At 31.5% G+C, this 16,388-nt stretch overlaps 1 protein-coding gene across 1 annotated transcript in view; it reads left to right on the top strand.

The window, feature by feature from the left end:
• The window catches only part of LOC127711396 (trafficking protein particle complex subunit 11-like), a 57,480-nt gene extending 42,518 nt beyond the window's left edge, over positions 1-14,962 (top strand). The window contains exons 25-31 of the mRNA XM_052217427.1: positions 7,515-7,640; positions 8,241-8,348; positions 8,930-8,981; positions 9,924-10,029; positions 10,514-10,742; positions 12,163-12,330; positions 12,984-14,962. Coding sequence (XP_052073387.1) covers positions 7,515-7,640; positions 8,241-8,348; positions 8,930-8,981; positions 9,924-10,029; positions 10,514-10,742; positions 12,163-12,330; positions 12,984-13,016 — 822 coding nt within the window. The 3' untranslated portion in view covers positions 13,017-14,962. The remainder of the gene's footprint in view (positions 1-7,514; positions 7,641-8,240; positions 8,349-8,929; positions 8,982-9,923; positions 10,030-10,513; positions 10,743-12,162; positions 12,331-12,983) is intronic.
• The last annotated feature ends 1,426 nt before the right edge of the window (positions 14,963-16,388 follow it).

The raw sequence follows: 16,388 nt of genomic DNA, 5'->3' as shown, positions 1-16,388 counted from the left end.
GAACGAAAGATACTCTATACCTTGCCAGAAAGTAATCAATATTCTTTGGCTCTACATTCAACGAAAGGTGGAAAGATTTCATTACTTTATCTGCAAGATTGTCCACGCATTAGCTATATCAGAAACTCATGCTCAATTCAACCGAACCTTCTTTTTTTATCCAAAGATGGAAGACGAATGAAAGAATTCAAGTGTGAAGGCCAATATAAGTGGAGCGATGATGTATCTTTGAATAGATTCAGAATTACAGAAAACTTAAACGGGCATATCATCTTATCTTGTCTTTATCAAAATGAAGTCATAGACTTGAACCAGAATGGGAAAGTGATGTGGAAATACACTAAATGTACCAGACCGTATGATCTAGTCTCGACAACTTTCGGAAATATAATTGTGATCGACGATTCTGGGACAAGTTTAACAATTTTAGATTCTGACGGAATTTGTATTAAAAAAGTCAATCTGTTTGAGGCATTAGGTGTATATTCGTTTATTCGTAGTTTGTGTTTTAAAAACAATCAGCAACTTGTGGCGCTTTCAAAAGATAGAATTTGTATATTGAAATTTTCTTCAGTAATATAATTACGACAGAATTATAAAGCTTGAATACCTATTTGTTTTTAATTGAATTATTTGAACGGATGCTACATGTGTACCTGCAGAAGTTACCAAATATTTAAATGAACTTGATAAAATTGTTATATCATAGAAGTATGAAACCTGTATATTGAAAAAACAGTCTTACAGACCTATACGAATCATGTCTTTATACATAAAAATGTATAACAAGATTGAAAAAGAAAGACCCATGAGACAAAATCACCAGAAATACATAAAATTAATAAACACTGTCATTTTAATATTTACATTAGAAATATAAAATATCATGTTTAAAAGTTGTTTTGTTCATCCTGCTGTATTTTTACACACCTGCTTGTCCGAGTCAGGGGTATATAGGAATTCTTATGTCCGTCTGTCTGTCCATCTGCCCCTCTGTCCATCACACTGTTCCCAGATGATAAATGGAGAACCCCTTTTCGAAATTGATTGAAATTATATTGGAATGTTTTGAACCACTTAAGACAGTTATGTTTCGATTTTTCTCATTTCTGCTTTTATTGTTCCACAGTTATGGTTCTTAATTGTCTGATAAATTCAAAATTTTGTGGTTTGCGGATGATGAATAGAGAACCATTTTTAACCAGATTTTCGAAGGAAATATTGGTAATTGATTTGGGGATGTACGGCGGGCGGGTGGACGGGCGGCTGCCAAACAGTGTCTCTTCAATAACATGAAAACACTTGGACAATTTTTTTTTCAAATTTAGACATGTTGTTACCTGTGACTAAATGAAGGTCAAGTTCAATTTTCACGATTTTAGCTTTTTCTCCTTGTTGAGTTATTGCCCTTTTTAATTCTCAAAAGAGGTATTTTTAATGTGATTGAGTTATTTCTCTTTGAACAGAAATGGTTAATTATATATATAAAGTTTGATTACACTAACATGACTAATTTTCACCTGTTGATAGATAAGAGCATCTGGTAAATGTCTCACACAATTATAATTGGATTGACAGATTTATTTGAAAATTTTCTGTTTTCTAAGTGTTGATGATTATAAGCTATATGGGACTGTATAAATAAAGTTTGAAATTTACTGTTCATTATTAGACATTTTGAAGATAATTACAGATAATGATTTTTTTTCTTTCTTTTCTTTGGTAAATTGTTTGAAGAACTTTGTGGAAGGTTTGTTTGTTATTATGTAAAAACTATTTTTTTGAATGATATATATTTTTTTTCTTTTCTTTGGTAAATTATTTGAAGAATTTTGCGGTAGGTTTGTTTGTTATTCTGTAAAAACTAATTTTCTGAATGTTTTATATATTTTTTTGTTGAAGTAAACTCCTTTAAAAACTAAGCTTATATTGTCTATTAATAAACATATATTTAGATTTCTGATTTGGGCACAGTTTTCAAATGGTCCAAATGGGGTCCACAATTAAACTGTGTTTGATTTCAACATAAATTGAAAATATATAGGGTTCTTTGAAATGCTGAATCTAAACCTGTATTTATTTCCATTATTAATTAGATAATATCACATTGAGGTACAAAGGGTCCCAAATTAAACTTTTGTTTAATTTCATCAAAAATTGGGGTTTTTTGATATGCTGATTCTAACAATATTTTAGGGATTGCATCATATCTAATTTTAGAGTATTTAGTCATCACTGGTTGTTTATTATGATTATTGATTATATGAATTTTTGTTTGAAATAAATTGAAATTTTAATAGAATATTTTGGACAATTAAAGACTGGTTATGTGTGTTTTTCTTCATTTTCACTTTTGCTGTTCAGGAGTTATGGCCCTTCATTGCTTAAAAAGTGATGCTAAAAAAAAAGGTTTGCTGTCATTTTTGAAAGTCTTTTGTCTACAAATTGTGTGCACATGTCAGGATGTTAAACTAGCTTATTTTTAGCTCACCTGTCCCGAAGGGCCAAGTGAGCTTTTCTCATCACTTGGCGTTAACTTTTACAAAAATCTTCTCTGAAACTACTGGGCCAAATTTAACCAAACTTGGCCACAATCATCATTGGGGTAATTGGTTTAAAAAATTTGTCCAATGACCCTGCCTGCCAAACAAGATGGCTGACGTGGCTAAAATATAGAACATAGGGGGAAAATGCAAGTTTTGTCTATTATTTTGAAAATCATTGTACATGTATATAGAGAAAAACTGACAAGGCAGAAATGTTCAGAATTATGAGCTCTACCAATTGTTTAGATACATCAAAACTGTCAAACGACTTCTTATAGGAGTTATTGCCCTTAGATGACTAATTTTGCCTTTTTTTTTTTCTTTTTTGCCTACTATCTTGAAAACTATAATAGATAGAGAGAAACTTTAAATTGCATATATGATCAGGAAGACAATTTCTACAAATAAATCTCCGTGGTCGAAATCGTTAGTTGGCTCTTTATTAGAGTTATTGCCCTTTGATGATGATTTTTACTAATTTTTTGCGTTTTTGCCTTATATCTTAAAAATTATAATAGAAAGAGAGAAACTATAAATTGCAAAAATGATCAGCAAGACAAGTTCTATAAATAATCCTTATTGGAGTTATTTTCCTTTAATGATGATTTTCACCATTTTTTTTTGGCGTTTTGCCTTATATGATAAAAATTATAATAGATAAATAGACACTTTAAATCACAAAAATGATCAGCAAGGCAAGATCTACTAACAAGTCAAATTTTGCCATTATAGTTAGTAGACTCTCACTCTTTATAGGAGTGATTACCCTAAAATGAGGATTTTTTTAACCCTCTTTTGTGTTGAGCAAAAACTAAAGAAGATTAAGAGGGACACTAAACAGACTAAATGATCAACAATACAAGATCAACAAAACAGAGATTTTTGTCATGAATTCTATGTCATCTTCAATGTTGGAGAGTGTCCTTTGTAGAATATGCACATAGACCATGGTGAACGACACAGGCTCTTCGGAGCCTCTAGTTATGTTGTAAAAGTTACTTTTGTCATAACATAAAAGAAAAAGCATTTATGATGAATAGAATTTTCAATTACTGTAAACCAACTTATTTTTGAGGGCACATTATTTTGGCTTTTAAGCCTATCTAGCCCACTTCGCAGCAATTTAATATCAGGATTTTCAAATTTACATGATGTTAAATTTATTAAATATGGAAAGATCCAAGTTTGACATATTCACGGCGATTTATATTCGCATTATTTTTTCCTCACGAAAATTTGTTGGTTTACAGTAGTGTGTTATCTGTCTCACATTCTCAATGAACCTAAGAACAGTTGATAAATGGATATAGAATTACCATGTACATTTAGGAGATAACTGTATTGTATTTTGAGCTTGGCCTTCGTAAAACTTAGATTTTACTGTCGCAAATTGAGTTTACCTAGCGACGTGTAGCCAAGCTTAAAATACAACATTTATCTCCATTGTAATGCCACATATTAAAATAAATTACATTTAATAAATATTTTATCTTAATATGCCTTAAATGAAAAAGTCAGCGAAACTGTTGCATCGTCTTTGGTATCTAAATAATGTGACGTCATATGTACTTAGATTTTACTGTCGCAAATGGAGTTTACCTAGCGACGTGTAGCCAAGCTTAAAATACAACATTTATCTCCATTGTAATGCCACATATTAAAATAAATTCCATTTAATAAATATTTTATCTTAATATGCCTTAAATGAAAAAGTCCGCGAAACTGTTGCATCGTCTTTGGTATCTAAATAATGTGACGTCATATGTATACTCCCGATGTCAAAGATACACACTAGAAGTATTTATGATATTCGTACGCTTCTGAATGGTTTCCATATTTACAAAATGAAGATTTTGAGACACAAAATGTGACTTTTATGTTTAGTTTTTGAGAAATTACATACCAAAAAAGAATCGGAATTCAAAATGGTGGCTTTCTTAGTTACGGACTGCTAGAACGTGGAATCTAACCCTTCAAAATATAACGTCCAATGAAAATTATCGTTACAAATGAATTGCATTAGAATTCTGTTTTATCAACATTTACAATTTCTTTTACCTTCTGTTTACTTTACAAAACTTGTATGATGAAGTTTGAAGGAACATCAACAATAAATGTAGTAATCCATATATAACTACCACTGGGGCTTAAAATATTTGGACACAACCATGTCAAGTTGTACTCCTACATCGCTATTTACTAGAGTTAAGGATTATTGTATTTATAAACACAACTTAATTAAGGCAGGGACATCATTGCTGTATTTTTGCATTTTAATACCTATTTTACTGGGAGAAGAATTTTCTTTCAATAGTCACAGAATATAAGATCCCCTTTAAATATGTATGACGATATTCTAAAAATCTTGGACAATCTTCAATTATCACAAAAATCAGAATTAAGGAACAATTCTATAAGAGGAGAAATTTATACTCGAGAGTTTTTATGTCACATGGACATTATCACTGTATCTTATTGGACTCTCAGTTTTAAAAGCAGTTTTTATGCCCCCGCTGTAGGGGAGGGGGCTTTAAATTTTACCCTTGTCCGTCTGTATGTACGGATGTACGAACGAACGTACGTACATACGTACGTACGTCCCAAAATTGGTTTCCGTTCTCTAACTTTAGTTTGCCTCAACCAAATGTTATGAAACTTATACACAATGCTTATTACCACAAAACATAGATCAAATTTGAATTTTGGTGGCATCACTTTTACCGTTCTAGAGTTATGCCCCTTTACAAATGGAAAATTGCTGAATTTATCGTTTTTTAGTGTGCCTCAACCAAATGTTATGAAACGTAAACACAATGCTGAATTTTGGTGGCGTCACTTTTGCCGTTCTAGAGTTATGCCCCTTTACAAATGGAAAAATTGCTGAATTTTTCGTTTCCGTTCTCGAACTTTAGTTTGCCTCAACCAAATGTTATGAAACATATACACAATGCTTATTACCACAAAACACAGATCAAGTTTTAATTTCAGTGGCGTTACTTTTACCGTTCTACAGTTATGCCCCTTTGGAAATGGAAAAATTGCTGAATTTTTCGTTATGTTCTATTATTTTAGTTTGCCTCAACCAAATGTTATGAAACGTATACACAATGCTTATTGCCACAAAACACAGATCAAGTTTGAATTTTGGTTGCGTCACTTTAACCATTCTAGAGTTATACCCCTTTAGAAATTGAAAAATTGCAAAATTTTTATTTTCTTCTAAATATCAAGTAATTTTTTAAATTGGAGTTATATTCCTTTGTCCATGATTATAGTTGAATCAACTACAATCAATGCTTTATACAATGCAATGTTTAATTTTGACTTCCACTGATAAAACACAGATCAAGTTGAATTTGGGTAGTGTCACTTTAACCATTATTGAGTTATGCCCCTTCATAAATTGAAAGATTGCAAAATTTTTAGTTTCCATTCTGTAACTTAAGTTTGCCCCAACCAACCATTATGAAACCTATACACAATATTCATTACCACAAAACTAAGATCAAGTACAAATTTTTTTGTCTTGTTTTCTAACTTTAGTTTGCCTCAACCAAATGTTATGAAACTTATACACAATGCTTAATACTACATAAAACAGATTAAGTACGAAATTTAGTGGCAACACTTTTACCAGTCTTGAGTTATGTCCCTTTATAAACATAAAAATTGCTGAATTTTTCATTTCTGTTCTCTAACTTTAGTTTGTCTCAACCAAATGTTATAAAACTTATACACAACCGTTCTAGAGTTATGCGTGTTTACAAATAGAAAAATTCCTGAATTTTTAGTTTCTGTTCTCTACTTAAGTTAGCCTCTACCAAATGTTATGAGACTTACACACAATGCTTTTTACCACAAAACTCAGATCAAGTTCAAATTTGGGTAGCGTCACTTTTACCGTTCTTCAGTTATGTCCCTTTATAACTATATGATATGCAAGCGGGGGTTTCATCTGTGTCCACATGTGGACACTATCCACCTTTATTTTTCCTTATTAAACTTAGATGAACTGAGTAATCACAGATGAATATTAGAAGAAGGAGAAGTGGGGTATAACTCAATCAGACAGCAATCTAACAACACAAAATAATCAAAAGATTTTTAGATGCTATCATGAAGTCTACAAATATAAACAATAAATCTTTCATGAACAGACACATATCTATACAATATGTCAACCTAGTGCTCTTCCAGAGTATGAAAAAAAGTATATAAAATTTATCTCAAATCATTAAAGATTTGCAATCAATACTGAATTTCCAGAGGGACAAAAGTTGTAAAGATATGGCTAAAGACAAACACTGACAAGGTTCCTGACTTATGACATGTACATAAACATATGGGAGGATTGATATAATTTATAATTTTTGTAGCACTCAACCCACCCCCTTTTAGTTTCTATCTTTTTTGGGGGAAGAGCATATGTAGAAGAATATAAATAAAAATCTGTCCAAAAGAAGCATTAAACCCTATAATACCAGTGTGCAAGATATCAAAAAGTAGAGATACATGCGAAGCTATAAAAGTTGATACTAGATTATTGTAAATTTTCAACACTGATTGATATTTGACCAACCAAAAGGTTAGTATCATCTTCAGAAGGGGACAGGCAATTTTCTTACATTGCAACATGATAAAACTGTAAATTCAGAAATTATTGCAAGGATTTATTATTGCTATTTTGACTTTACAACCAAAATTCCTGATTAATTATTGCGATTCAGGAAATCTGCAAACAAATATTATGTGTGATATATATGCGATTTCTTGTTATTGAGGTATTCAGCCAGTCGCATTATTCACATTAATAAAAACCTTACATTGTTTTGAAATAATGGAACAATAGCAGAACAACTTGATCAACCAGCCCAAACCCCAATGATTATCATGGATTGAGTTTTATTTTATTAGATTTTACCATAAAGTTTGACATTGTTATTAAATCAGGTAATCTTCAATTGTCAGGTTGAATATTCTATCTCTGTACCAACTAAACAGACACAGATCACATGTTCTTGTCAGAAAGAAGAGTTCATTACAGTAACAACTGTGTCTCCGTTTGATGTAGCTGTCAAACTCCAGTCTATGAAAGTAAGTAAGAATTTGTATATGAAGGTTAACTTGCATGTTCCAAAGCTAAATAAATAAGAAAGATCTTAAGATGACATAAAGGTTTAGGACTAATATTTTACAGGTAAGCAAATTGTGGAAGGTTTTCAGAAGGCATTGAAAATTAATTTGTTGTTTTTTTGCATTCAAGCAAAGTATATCATTTGACAGTTGTCAAATACATTTTTTGTAATTCAGAGTTTTGAACCAGTCAAGTCTTTCCATGCAAAATTTTCTAGTCTTTTTTGGTAATGTCCTTATAAGTTACTGAAGGGAGATTATATATAGATTGAGGTGACAGATAAATCCATCCTTTTCTTTTAATCCTATGGTCGAAGACCTCTCCTTTATTCATATTTTTTAATTTAGACAAACAAAATTTTGGCAGGGAAATTTGGTCAATTTCTTAACCAGACAGTTTTTTTCTGAATCTATGAAGTATTAAACTTTTTACCTTATAGAAAAATGCAATTTAAAATTTCCTCTGAAATTTATTTGTACAAATGGAAAAATGACAATTAGATTTTTCTTACTAGCCTTATGTATACAGCTTTGTTTATCATATGATTTATTTAATTGTAGTTTGAAGAAATAGAGAATATCCAAGCAGAGGAGCCTTTCATTTTACTACCAGAGTTAACATGTACTTCACCATGGCCTGTAGAATTTAAATCTAGTCAACTGCAAATGGTAAACATTTCGCATCAGCATAGTGTATTGCACAAAAGCAAAAAATTGAATATAAATTCAAATCATATAACCAATTCTAAGTTCTCTGAATACAGTTATTCGGTGTCAGAAACCTATTATGTGTCAAATATTTAATTACAATCCAAATTCAGACCTGTATCAAGTGCGAATATTGTGTCCATTTTCGCCCCAACTGTTCAGGGTTGGACTTCTGCGGTCGTATCCAGCTGCGCTCAGCGAAGCATTTTATTATGTTTTATTTAGAATATGACCGTAATATTATTCTTCCTAGATTAACTTTAAATTTTTAATTGTTACTTTTAGTGGGTTCGTTATTATTTTCTTTGAAATTTGATAAAAGGTAGTCTACCATGAAGTTTTGTCACATCAACTTGTAACTAAGTACACATGTTCTTTATGATGTAAACTTGATATATGCAATATTAGGGTTTCAACCAATATTTAACAGGTCACTAAACATGGACATGTGATGGTGTCAGCAGGGAATGGACGCATATTTTGGTTTCTTTCTGTTTTCGCATTACTTTTTTTAGAAATATATATTTAATTCCGTTTTGTAGCCTACAAACATACAGAGTACAGATGAGGAAACAGTATCACAGATTCAAGGAGGTAAATCCACTGTTCTGTTTTGATTTTTATGCCCCCGCCGTAGCTGAGGGGGCATTAAGTTTTACCCTTGTCCGTCTGTACGTTCGTAATTTTTCGTTTCTTTTCTCTAACTTTATTTTGCCTCAACCAAATATATATGAAACTTATACACATTGCTTATTACTACATAATACAGATCAAGTTTGAATTTTGGTGGCGTCACTATAATCGTTTTCGAGTTATACCCCTTTATAAACAAAAAAAATGCTGAATTTTTCGTTTCCGTTCTCTAACTTTTGTTTGCCTTTACCAAATGTTATAAAAATTATACTCAATGCTTATTACTACAAAATACAGATCAAGTTTGAATTTTGGTGGCGTCACTTTTACCGTTCTAGAGTTATGCCTGCTTACAAATGGAAATATTGCTGAATTTTTTGTTTCTGTTCTGTAACTTAAGTTAGCCTCAATCAAATTTTATGAGACTTACATACAATACTTATTTTCACAAAACTCAGATCAAGTACAAATTTGGGTGGCGTCACTTTTGCAGTTCTTCAGTTATGTCTCTTTATAACTTTATATAATATGCAAGCGGGGGCATCATCTGTGTCCCATGGACACATTCCCCATTTTTTCTTTCTCAAATAAAATGGGTAAATAAATATATTTATTTATTAGAAAAACAATGATATGGGGTATCCATCCATGACACAAAATCAGTTCATGCACAGCAAAAAAACATACAAAAAGCAAAGGAACAGTGCTTTTATTGCTGTTCTTCATCTCAAAGTCACAATGAGGCCTGCAATATTTAGATTTTATCAGAAAGTAAAAAATGATTATTTATATATATATATTACCAGTACTTCTATGTGTTCTTGGAAATATCTTGAAATGGATTTTATGAATAACCACACTTTATATGCAAAATGCAAAAAAAATTTCTTATGTATTTAACAGTTTGTTTAAACAAGAAAGAATGTGCTACAGAGTGTTTTTGTTTGATCACCAAAACAACATCACAAACCTCAACATCACTGGGAACCTACACAGTTTCGTGGAGAAGGTATAATGATTTATAACTATTATATCTATGATTAAAATATGTAAAATGAATGTATATGGTATATAGACGAGCAAAATTTAAAAAAAAAATTCATCTTGCTTTTTTTAGGTCCTGTTTGATTATATAGCTCTCCAACATTTAGGTTGTTATACATCCTTGGCTTTCAAATATTCGACCTTGAGCGTTCCTGATGAAGGTAAATCCAGAAAAGTGCTTCGGATGTATGAAATTTATAATGTGTTGTTTTCATTTTTTATACTGATAAAAGGACTGAGTTTTCTTTGCAGTTAACATTTACATAATTATTTATAATGTTTTTATTTCTATATATTCTGGTCTCTTGTGGAGAGTTGTCTCATTGGCAATTATGCTACATCTTTTAATTTTATATTTAGGTTAAATTTTTTAGACATCAATAACTTTGTGTCAAACTTTCATGGAATGTTATGTAACTTAAACTAATTTAGCTTTGTTTCATCTATAGGAAATGGGACAGTGATGTGGAGCTACCATTTGTAACAACTTCCTTCCCGTTGCCTGTAGTCAACATAGAACACATTCCTATATCAGTAGATCTACGGCTACCAGCTTATGGTAGTGTGAAACAACTGCTCCCTCTCTGTTATGTCATACACAATAGGACCTCCTATCCACAGGAAATGGAAGTCTCCATGGAACCTAATGACAACTTTATGTTTTCTGGTAACAAGCAGGTAAATTATATGTTTTTGATATTATTTAAAGGAAAATAGTCAAAGGACTGAGGATAGAACTTATTCAAGTAAAAAATACATCTCTCTTTTTGGTGGTAGTGTGTTTTTCATCCTTGGTTCAGTTTATCGATGTCATTCTCTTAAAAAAATATTCATAAACATTTTGGCTACTTGTAAGTTAGGACACAGAACTCTCAGCTGTAACATTTATTAGATTCAGTTCTAATATTATTTTTCAAGGTCAATTTTAATTACATTGACTGTGCCCTTTTTAAGGCTCGAATGCATGTATATAGGCAATCATAATAAGCCTTAACATTCTGCTTCAACTAGTACACTTACCAATCTATCAGAGAAGTTTAGGGACATATTGCTTTATATTTGTGGTACATTTGTATTGTTTTTATATGTCAACATTTTTGTTTCCAAAAAAATCTTCAGAAATATAAAAATGTCCTTACTACAAAACTTGGTTTGATAAGTAAGAAGGAACCTTATTGATTTTTTAGTCAAGGTCACAGCAGCTATTGATAACCTGAAATTTGCACAAAATTTGGGTTTCCAGATGTTATTTAGATGTTATCTTTTGAACCATATGTCAAACTTTTACCAAGCTTGGATTGTTAATTGGCCATGGGTTAAGGAAGAACTCTGTAGATTTGGGGTCAATAAGTCAAGGTCCCAGCAGCTACTGATTGACTGAAATTGTGGTAAAATGTAGGTTACTGGATATTATCTTTTGAACCATATGTCCAAATTTTACAAAACTTGGTTTGATAATGTTTCATGAGACAAAGATGACTCCTATTGATTTTGTGGTCATTATGTCAAAGGTCAAGGTCACAATTGCATTTGATAGCCTCAAATGGTTTAAAATTTTCCAATTTTCATCAAACTTAATTTAGGAGTGCACATTGAGTTAGTAGGTTAATGGTATAGGTCAAAGTACCTATAATATAAAAAGACTTTTTATGGTCACTTGGTCAAAGGTTACAGTGGCAGTTAATAGACTGAAATTTTTACAACTATTTGGTTCTCCTCATTTGACATAAATTGTCAGTCACTTTATAGTTATCCCCCCCCCCTTTTCCCCAACAATAAAAAAATACTATCTAACCCATAAACCTGTTTCTTCTAAGAACTACAAAACCATAAACATGTCATCTTTGATTATGCACCCCTGGTGCTTCTGTAATTTTGTGGATGGACTTTCATTTCAAATCTTACTTTTGGCTGCTGCTGTTAATTATCATAGAATCAATTCTACAAAAGAAACGCTTGTTCTTTGTTACTTCTTAACACAATTTAAAAGTGTTTTTTTCTTTCAAGATTGATGAATGAACACACAATTCTGTATACCTTAAATCAACCAACTGTTTTATGCAATTTTACAGAATTTCGTGTGATCAAAATATTTCAGATACACTTCCGAGTCTTACCAGGAAAGCCATACAATTTGATGTATAACTTATTCCCATTGATGGCTGGACATCTGTTGCTGCCAAAACTTGCTGTTAACATGGTTAGATACCCAGGGACAATAGATCCTATTGTACAGAAAATGTTACCCTCTCATGTCTTCATTAAGGTAATGTTAATTTATGATTATACTAACCCATAAAAAGAGGGGGATGGGGTGCTTTTTCTGTTCTATGGCAACATGTATAAATAAAAAAAAGTTGTATTTAAAGCAAGAGATGAATGCCTGGGTTGAGCTGTAGATGTGTTTTTGTTTGTTTTATTATTGTTGTTGGTTGTTTGAGGCGATTATGATTACCTCAAATCTTCTGTTATTCAAATAGTTATTATTTCTTATATGAGTTGCATAATTAAGAATCCTTTACTATGATTGACTATGAATACTTTTCCATAGCAATAGTTGAAGGACGTTATATTTAAAGACATTATTAATTGGACTGCTGTTTTTGCCAACATAAACAATTATTCTCAAACATATTGTTAAAAATTATAAGAACAAATTGACGTTTTAAAATACTTTTCAGCCCTATAAAAATAAGAAGATGAGGTATGATTGCCAATGAGACAATTCCCTACCAGAGTCCAAATGACGTAGAAGGTTAGCGATTCAAGGTCACCATACTGCCTTCAAAAATGAGCAAAACCAAGACAAAATACCAAGCTTTAAAAGGCCCCGAAAGGACAAATGTTAAACCATTCAAAAAAGAAAACTGATTTATGTACAAGATAATAGTTTGATATTTATTTTTCTTATCTTTTCAGCCAACTGGGAAGACATTATCAGCAGGTGTGTGAAAAAGATATGGAATGCATTATGCATAAAAGCTTTAATTCATGTACAGTCTTGTTCTGGACATTTAAATTTCATACCATTTCATCAGTGGGACTAGTAGATATGTTATTTGTAGGATTCTCTTTATAATAATGGAGACTAAATGATTAATACTGAATAAGTATTAGTTTCTGTCATTCATTTTTTTCATGAAAATACAAAAGCAGGAGAAATTGTAATATTGAAAAACAACTGCTTACCTACATGCCTAGTTAAATATGATTAATGTTTACTGTATATGGAGTGGTTTTGTTGTTTTAGAGGAACCACTAATAGTTAGTAAATGATATCTGTCATGTAGTTGTATTAACACTGGCACATCTCATTTCCATGGAAATTATTTGTCCCTCTGCCCCTTAATCATGGTCCTTTTACTTTAAAACTTTTGCTCAGTTTTTATGTTTCAGTTTAGGTCAAGTTTGATGTCTTTAACAATTAAAAAATCTAAACCTAAAAGTAAGGTCCAGAGTTATAATATCCCATCCACTCCTTGCTGTACATTTAGTCTTGTTTGGATATACTATTGAAGTACATACTTGCCGGGGTTGATTTTTTCTTTCTTTTAAATGTAGTTAATGTTAATTGGGCTGTGTGCAATATCAGTTCTGTTTCTTAAATTGATAAATCTGTTAAATATTCAATCTTGTCATATTTGAATTATGAGATTTTATGCTTATGACTTTTTTGCTTGTAGTATTCATGTATGTGTGATAAAAAATAGCCCCAATTTTCTGTGACCTTTGTAAAAAATATTATGATGACTAGGTATGTATCTGTAATTTTTATTTTGAGTGATTTATTAATTATGTTCAAGATTAGGGTTTTCACCTTACACCATTTTTATTGCAAACAAAGCCAATGTTTGATATTGTAGGGCAGTGCAGATATTCAGAACTATATATCAAACACCAAATTAAAGCTGTTTAGAGCTACCATTCTTTAATACTGATCCCCAAAAAGATGATTACCTTGTTTAAAATATTTAATAAATAACATTGAAGTAAAATAATTTAATTGACAGTCTAAGTGTTAAGGATGTTCGCTCCTCTTGTTTTTGATTTTTTGCCAGATATTCCGAATCCTCTTGTTTTATCCATGAAGTGCCATTAAACATTTTTGCCCGCTAACCCCTACTTTTCTTTACATAATTTTATTACATCTAGTTTAAAAAGCCATATTTGAAAATCTTATAAAATCCTTGTTATTTTTTTTATTGTTTTTGAAAGAAAAAAGGTGCCAATGTTAAATGTATGAAAAATCTAGAGAGAATCATTTCCCGCCAAATTTTCAATGGCTTCAATCTCGAAAACAGGCACACGGAGCCCTCATTTTCATCTGCTTTTTATAGTTTCTTCATTTATATACTATCAATTCATAACAGTCTTTTAAAAAGCTTGTTATTTTGAAACAGATGAGCGAACATCCTTAATGCAATATATTGTGTCCATAGGCGGATCCAGGGGGAACCCTGGGGGGGCCCGGCCCCCCTTTCGTGGGAAAAATTTGGTTGATTATATAGGGAATCACTGAAGCGTGACTGGAGCGGGCCCCCCCTTAGGTCAGTCAGCGTGCCCCCCTTACAAAAAGTTCTGGATCCGCCACTGGTGTCTATAATCATTTTCATATACCATAGCCTTGTTTATATTAAGTCTTGTTTTTTTCACAATCGTGTGCTTTTCCATTTTTCTCAGATTCCTTTTGTTTAGTTTTGCCAAAATTTTCTCCATGGAACTCCACATGTTTGCAAAACCATTTAGAATAAACTTTAATTTGACTTGATTTATAAACAACTGTAGTATAAAGGATAGTGTTGTGTATGCATTTATTTAATTTCAACTGGCATAAAAATGTTATTTATTTATGTTCTACTTTTTGAAGAAGATAAAATAAATTATTATCAAGTGTTTTATTTCATTTTTTATTTCCAGTTCATGTTCACTTTTTTTATGTTTGATTTTTATTCCCTATATTCAACTTGTTGTTTGAAGTATTTTAATTCATCATTATGCAAGAAAATTTAGATCCTTACCATATCAACCATGCCATGATATCAAACGCTATTCCATAGGTCAAAAGACACAATTTAATCCTCATCTTGTTCAAGAACAATTTTTTATGCCCCCACCACGGTGGAGGGGCATAAAGTGTTACCCTTGTCCGTCCGTACATCCCAAAATTAGTTTCGTTCTCTAACTTTATTTTGCCTCTACCAAATGTTATGAAACTTATACACAATGCTTAATACCACAAAACACAGATCAAGCTGGAATTTGGGTTGCGTCACTTGAACCTTCTTGAGTCATGTCCCTTTATAACATTATATGCAAGCAGGGGCATTATCTGTGTTCCACGGGCATTCTTGATTTATTTATCAAGACTTTCACTTTTCATGAGCAATAAGAGAGGTGCTGCTAGTGAAGCAATATCTCCCTTGTCCAACAAAAGCCTTTCAAGTTTACCCATGTTACTTAAATGGTTGGTTTTTGTGAATTTTTTTTTTTTTAGTGCATGTAGTATATTGTCGATTAATAATTATCTTTTTCTTCATGCATATGGCTACAGTGTTATCTATCCTTCATGGACTAATTTGTTTATTTCCCATTTTATATCTTCTTACTGCATTGTTTTAAATTTTTGTAATATGGAAATAGATTTATATTGCATTGCTTAGATTGATAGGTTGAATGGTGTTTGCCAATCATCCAGTGGCAAATATTTCATGCAAATTCAGGAATAGTATTTCGAAAACAAAACATGTCTACTAATTTCTTGAATTTCAAGCAAGCATTTCAGTTGTTGTTGTTTTGCTTTTTGTCATATCTATTTTCACATATTATCATAAATCAGGCCATTGGTTTACATGTTTGAATTGTTTTGCATTTTGTCATTTCATTGCCTTTTATAGCTTATTATACCTTAGTCTAGGAGAACATGAGTTCTGTATTAGACTTTCTTGGCATATAACCAGTTTTTCAGTCACAGTGAGAACTCTTAAGATCAGTGCTTTGTGCTGATCTGATGAGTTAAGGAAGGCTCATGATTTTTATAGTAATAAATCACTGTCCCATATTAGGGGAGGGTTGAGGCTCACAAATGTTTAAACCCCTCCACATTTTAAATGTGCCTGTCCCAAGTTGGGAGCCTGTAATTCAGTGGTTGTTGTTGGTTGCTGTTTTGTCTTTTTTGGTTTTTGTTTATTTTGTTATAAACTAGGATGTTGGTCTTTTCTTTGAATTGTTTCACATTTTGTAATAATAGGGCCATTATAGCTGACCATATGGTATGGGTTTTGCTGATTGTTGAAGGCTGTTTAATGTCCAGTGGCAAATTAAATG

This window comes from Mytilus californianus, unplaced genomic scaffold (genome assembly GCF_021869535.1).
Source record: "Mytilus californianus isolate M0D057914Y unplaced genomic scaffold, xbMytCali1.0.p SCAF_8, whole genome shotgun sequence".
Taxonomy (NCBI): domain Eukaryota; kingdom Metazoa; phylum Mollusca; class Bivalvia; order Mytilida; family Mytilidae; genus Mytilus; species Mytilus californianus.
This window is presented reverse-complemented; position numbering and strand designations above follow the sequence as displayed.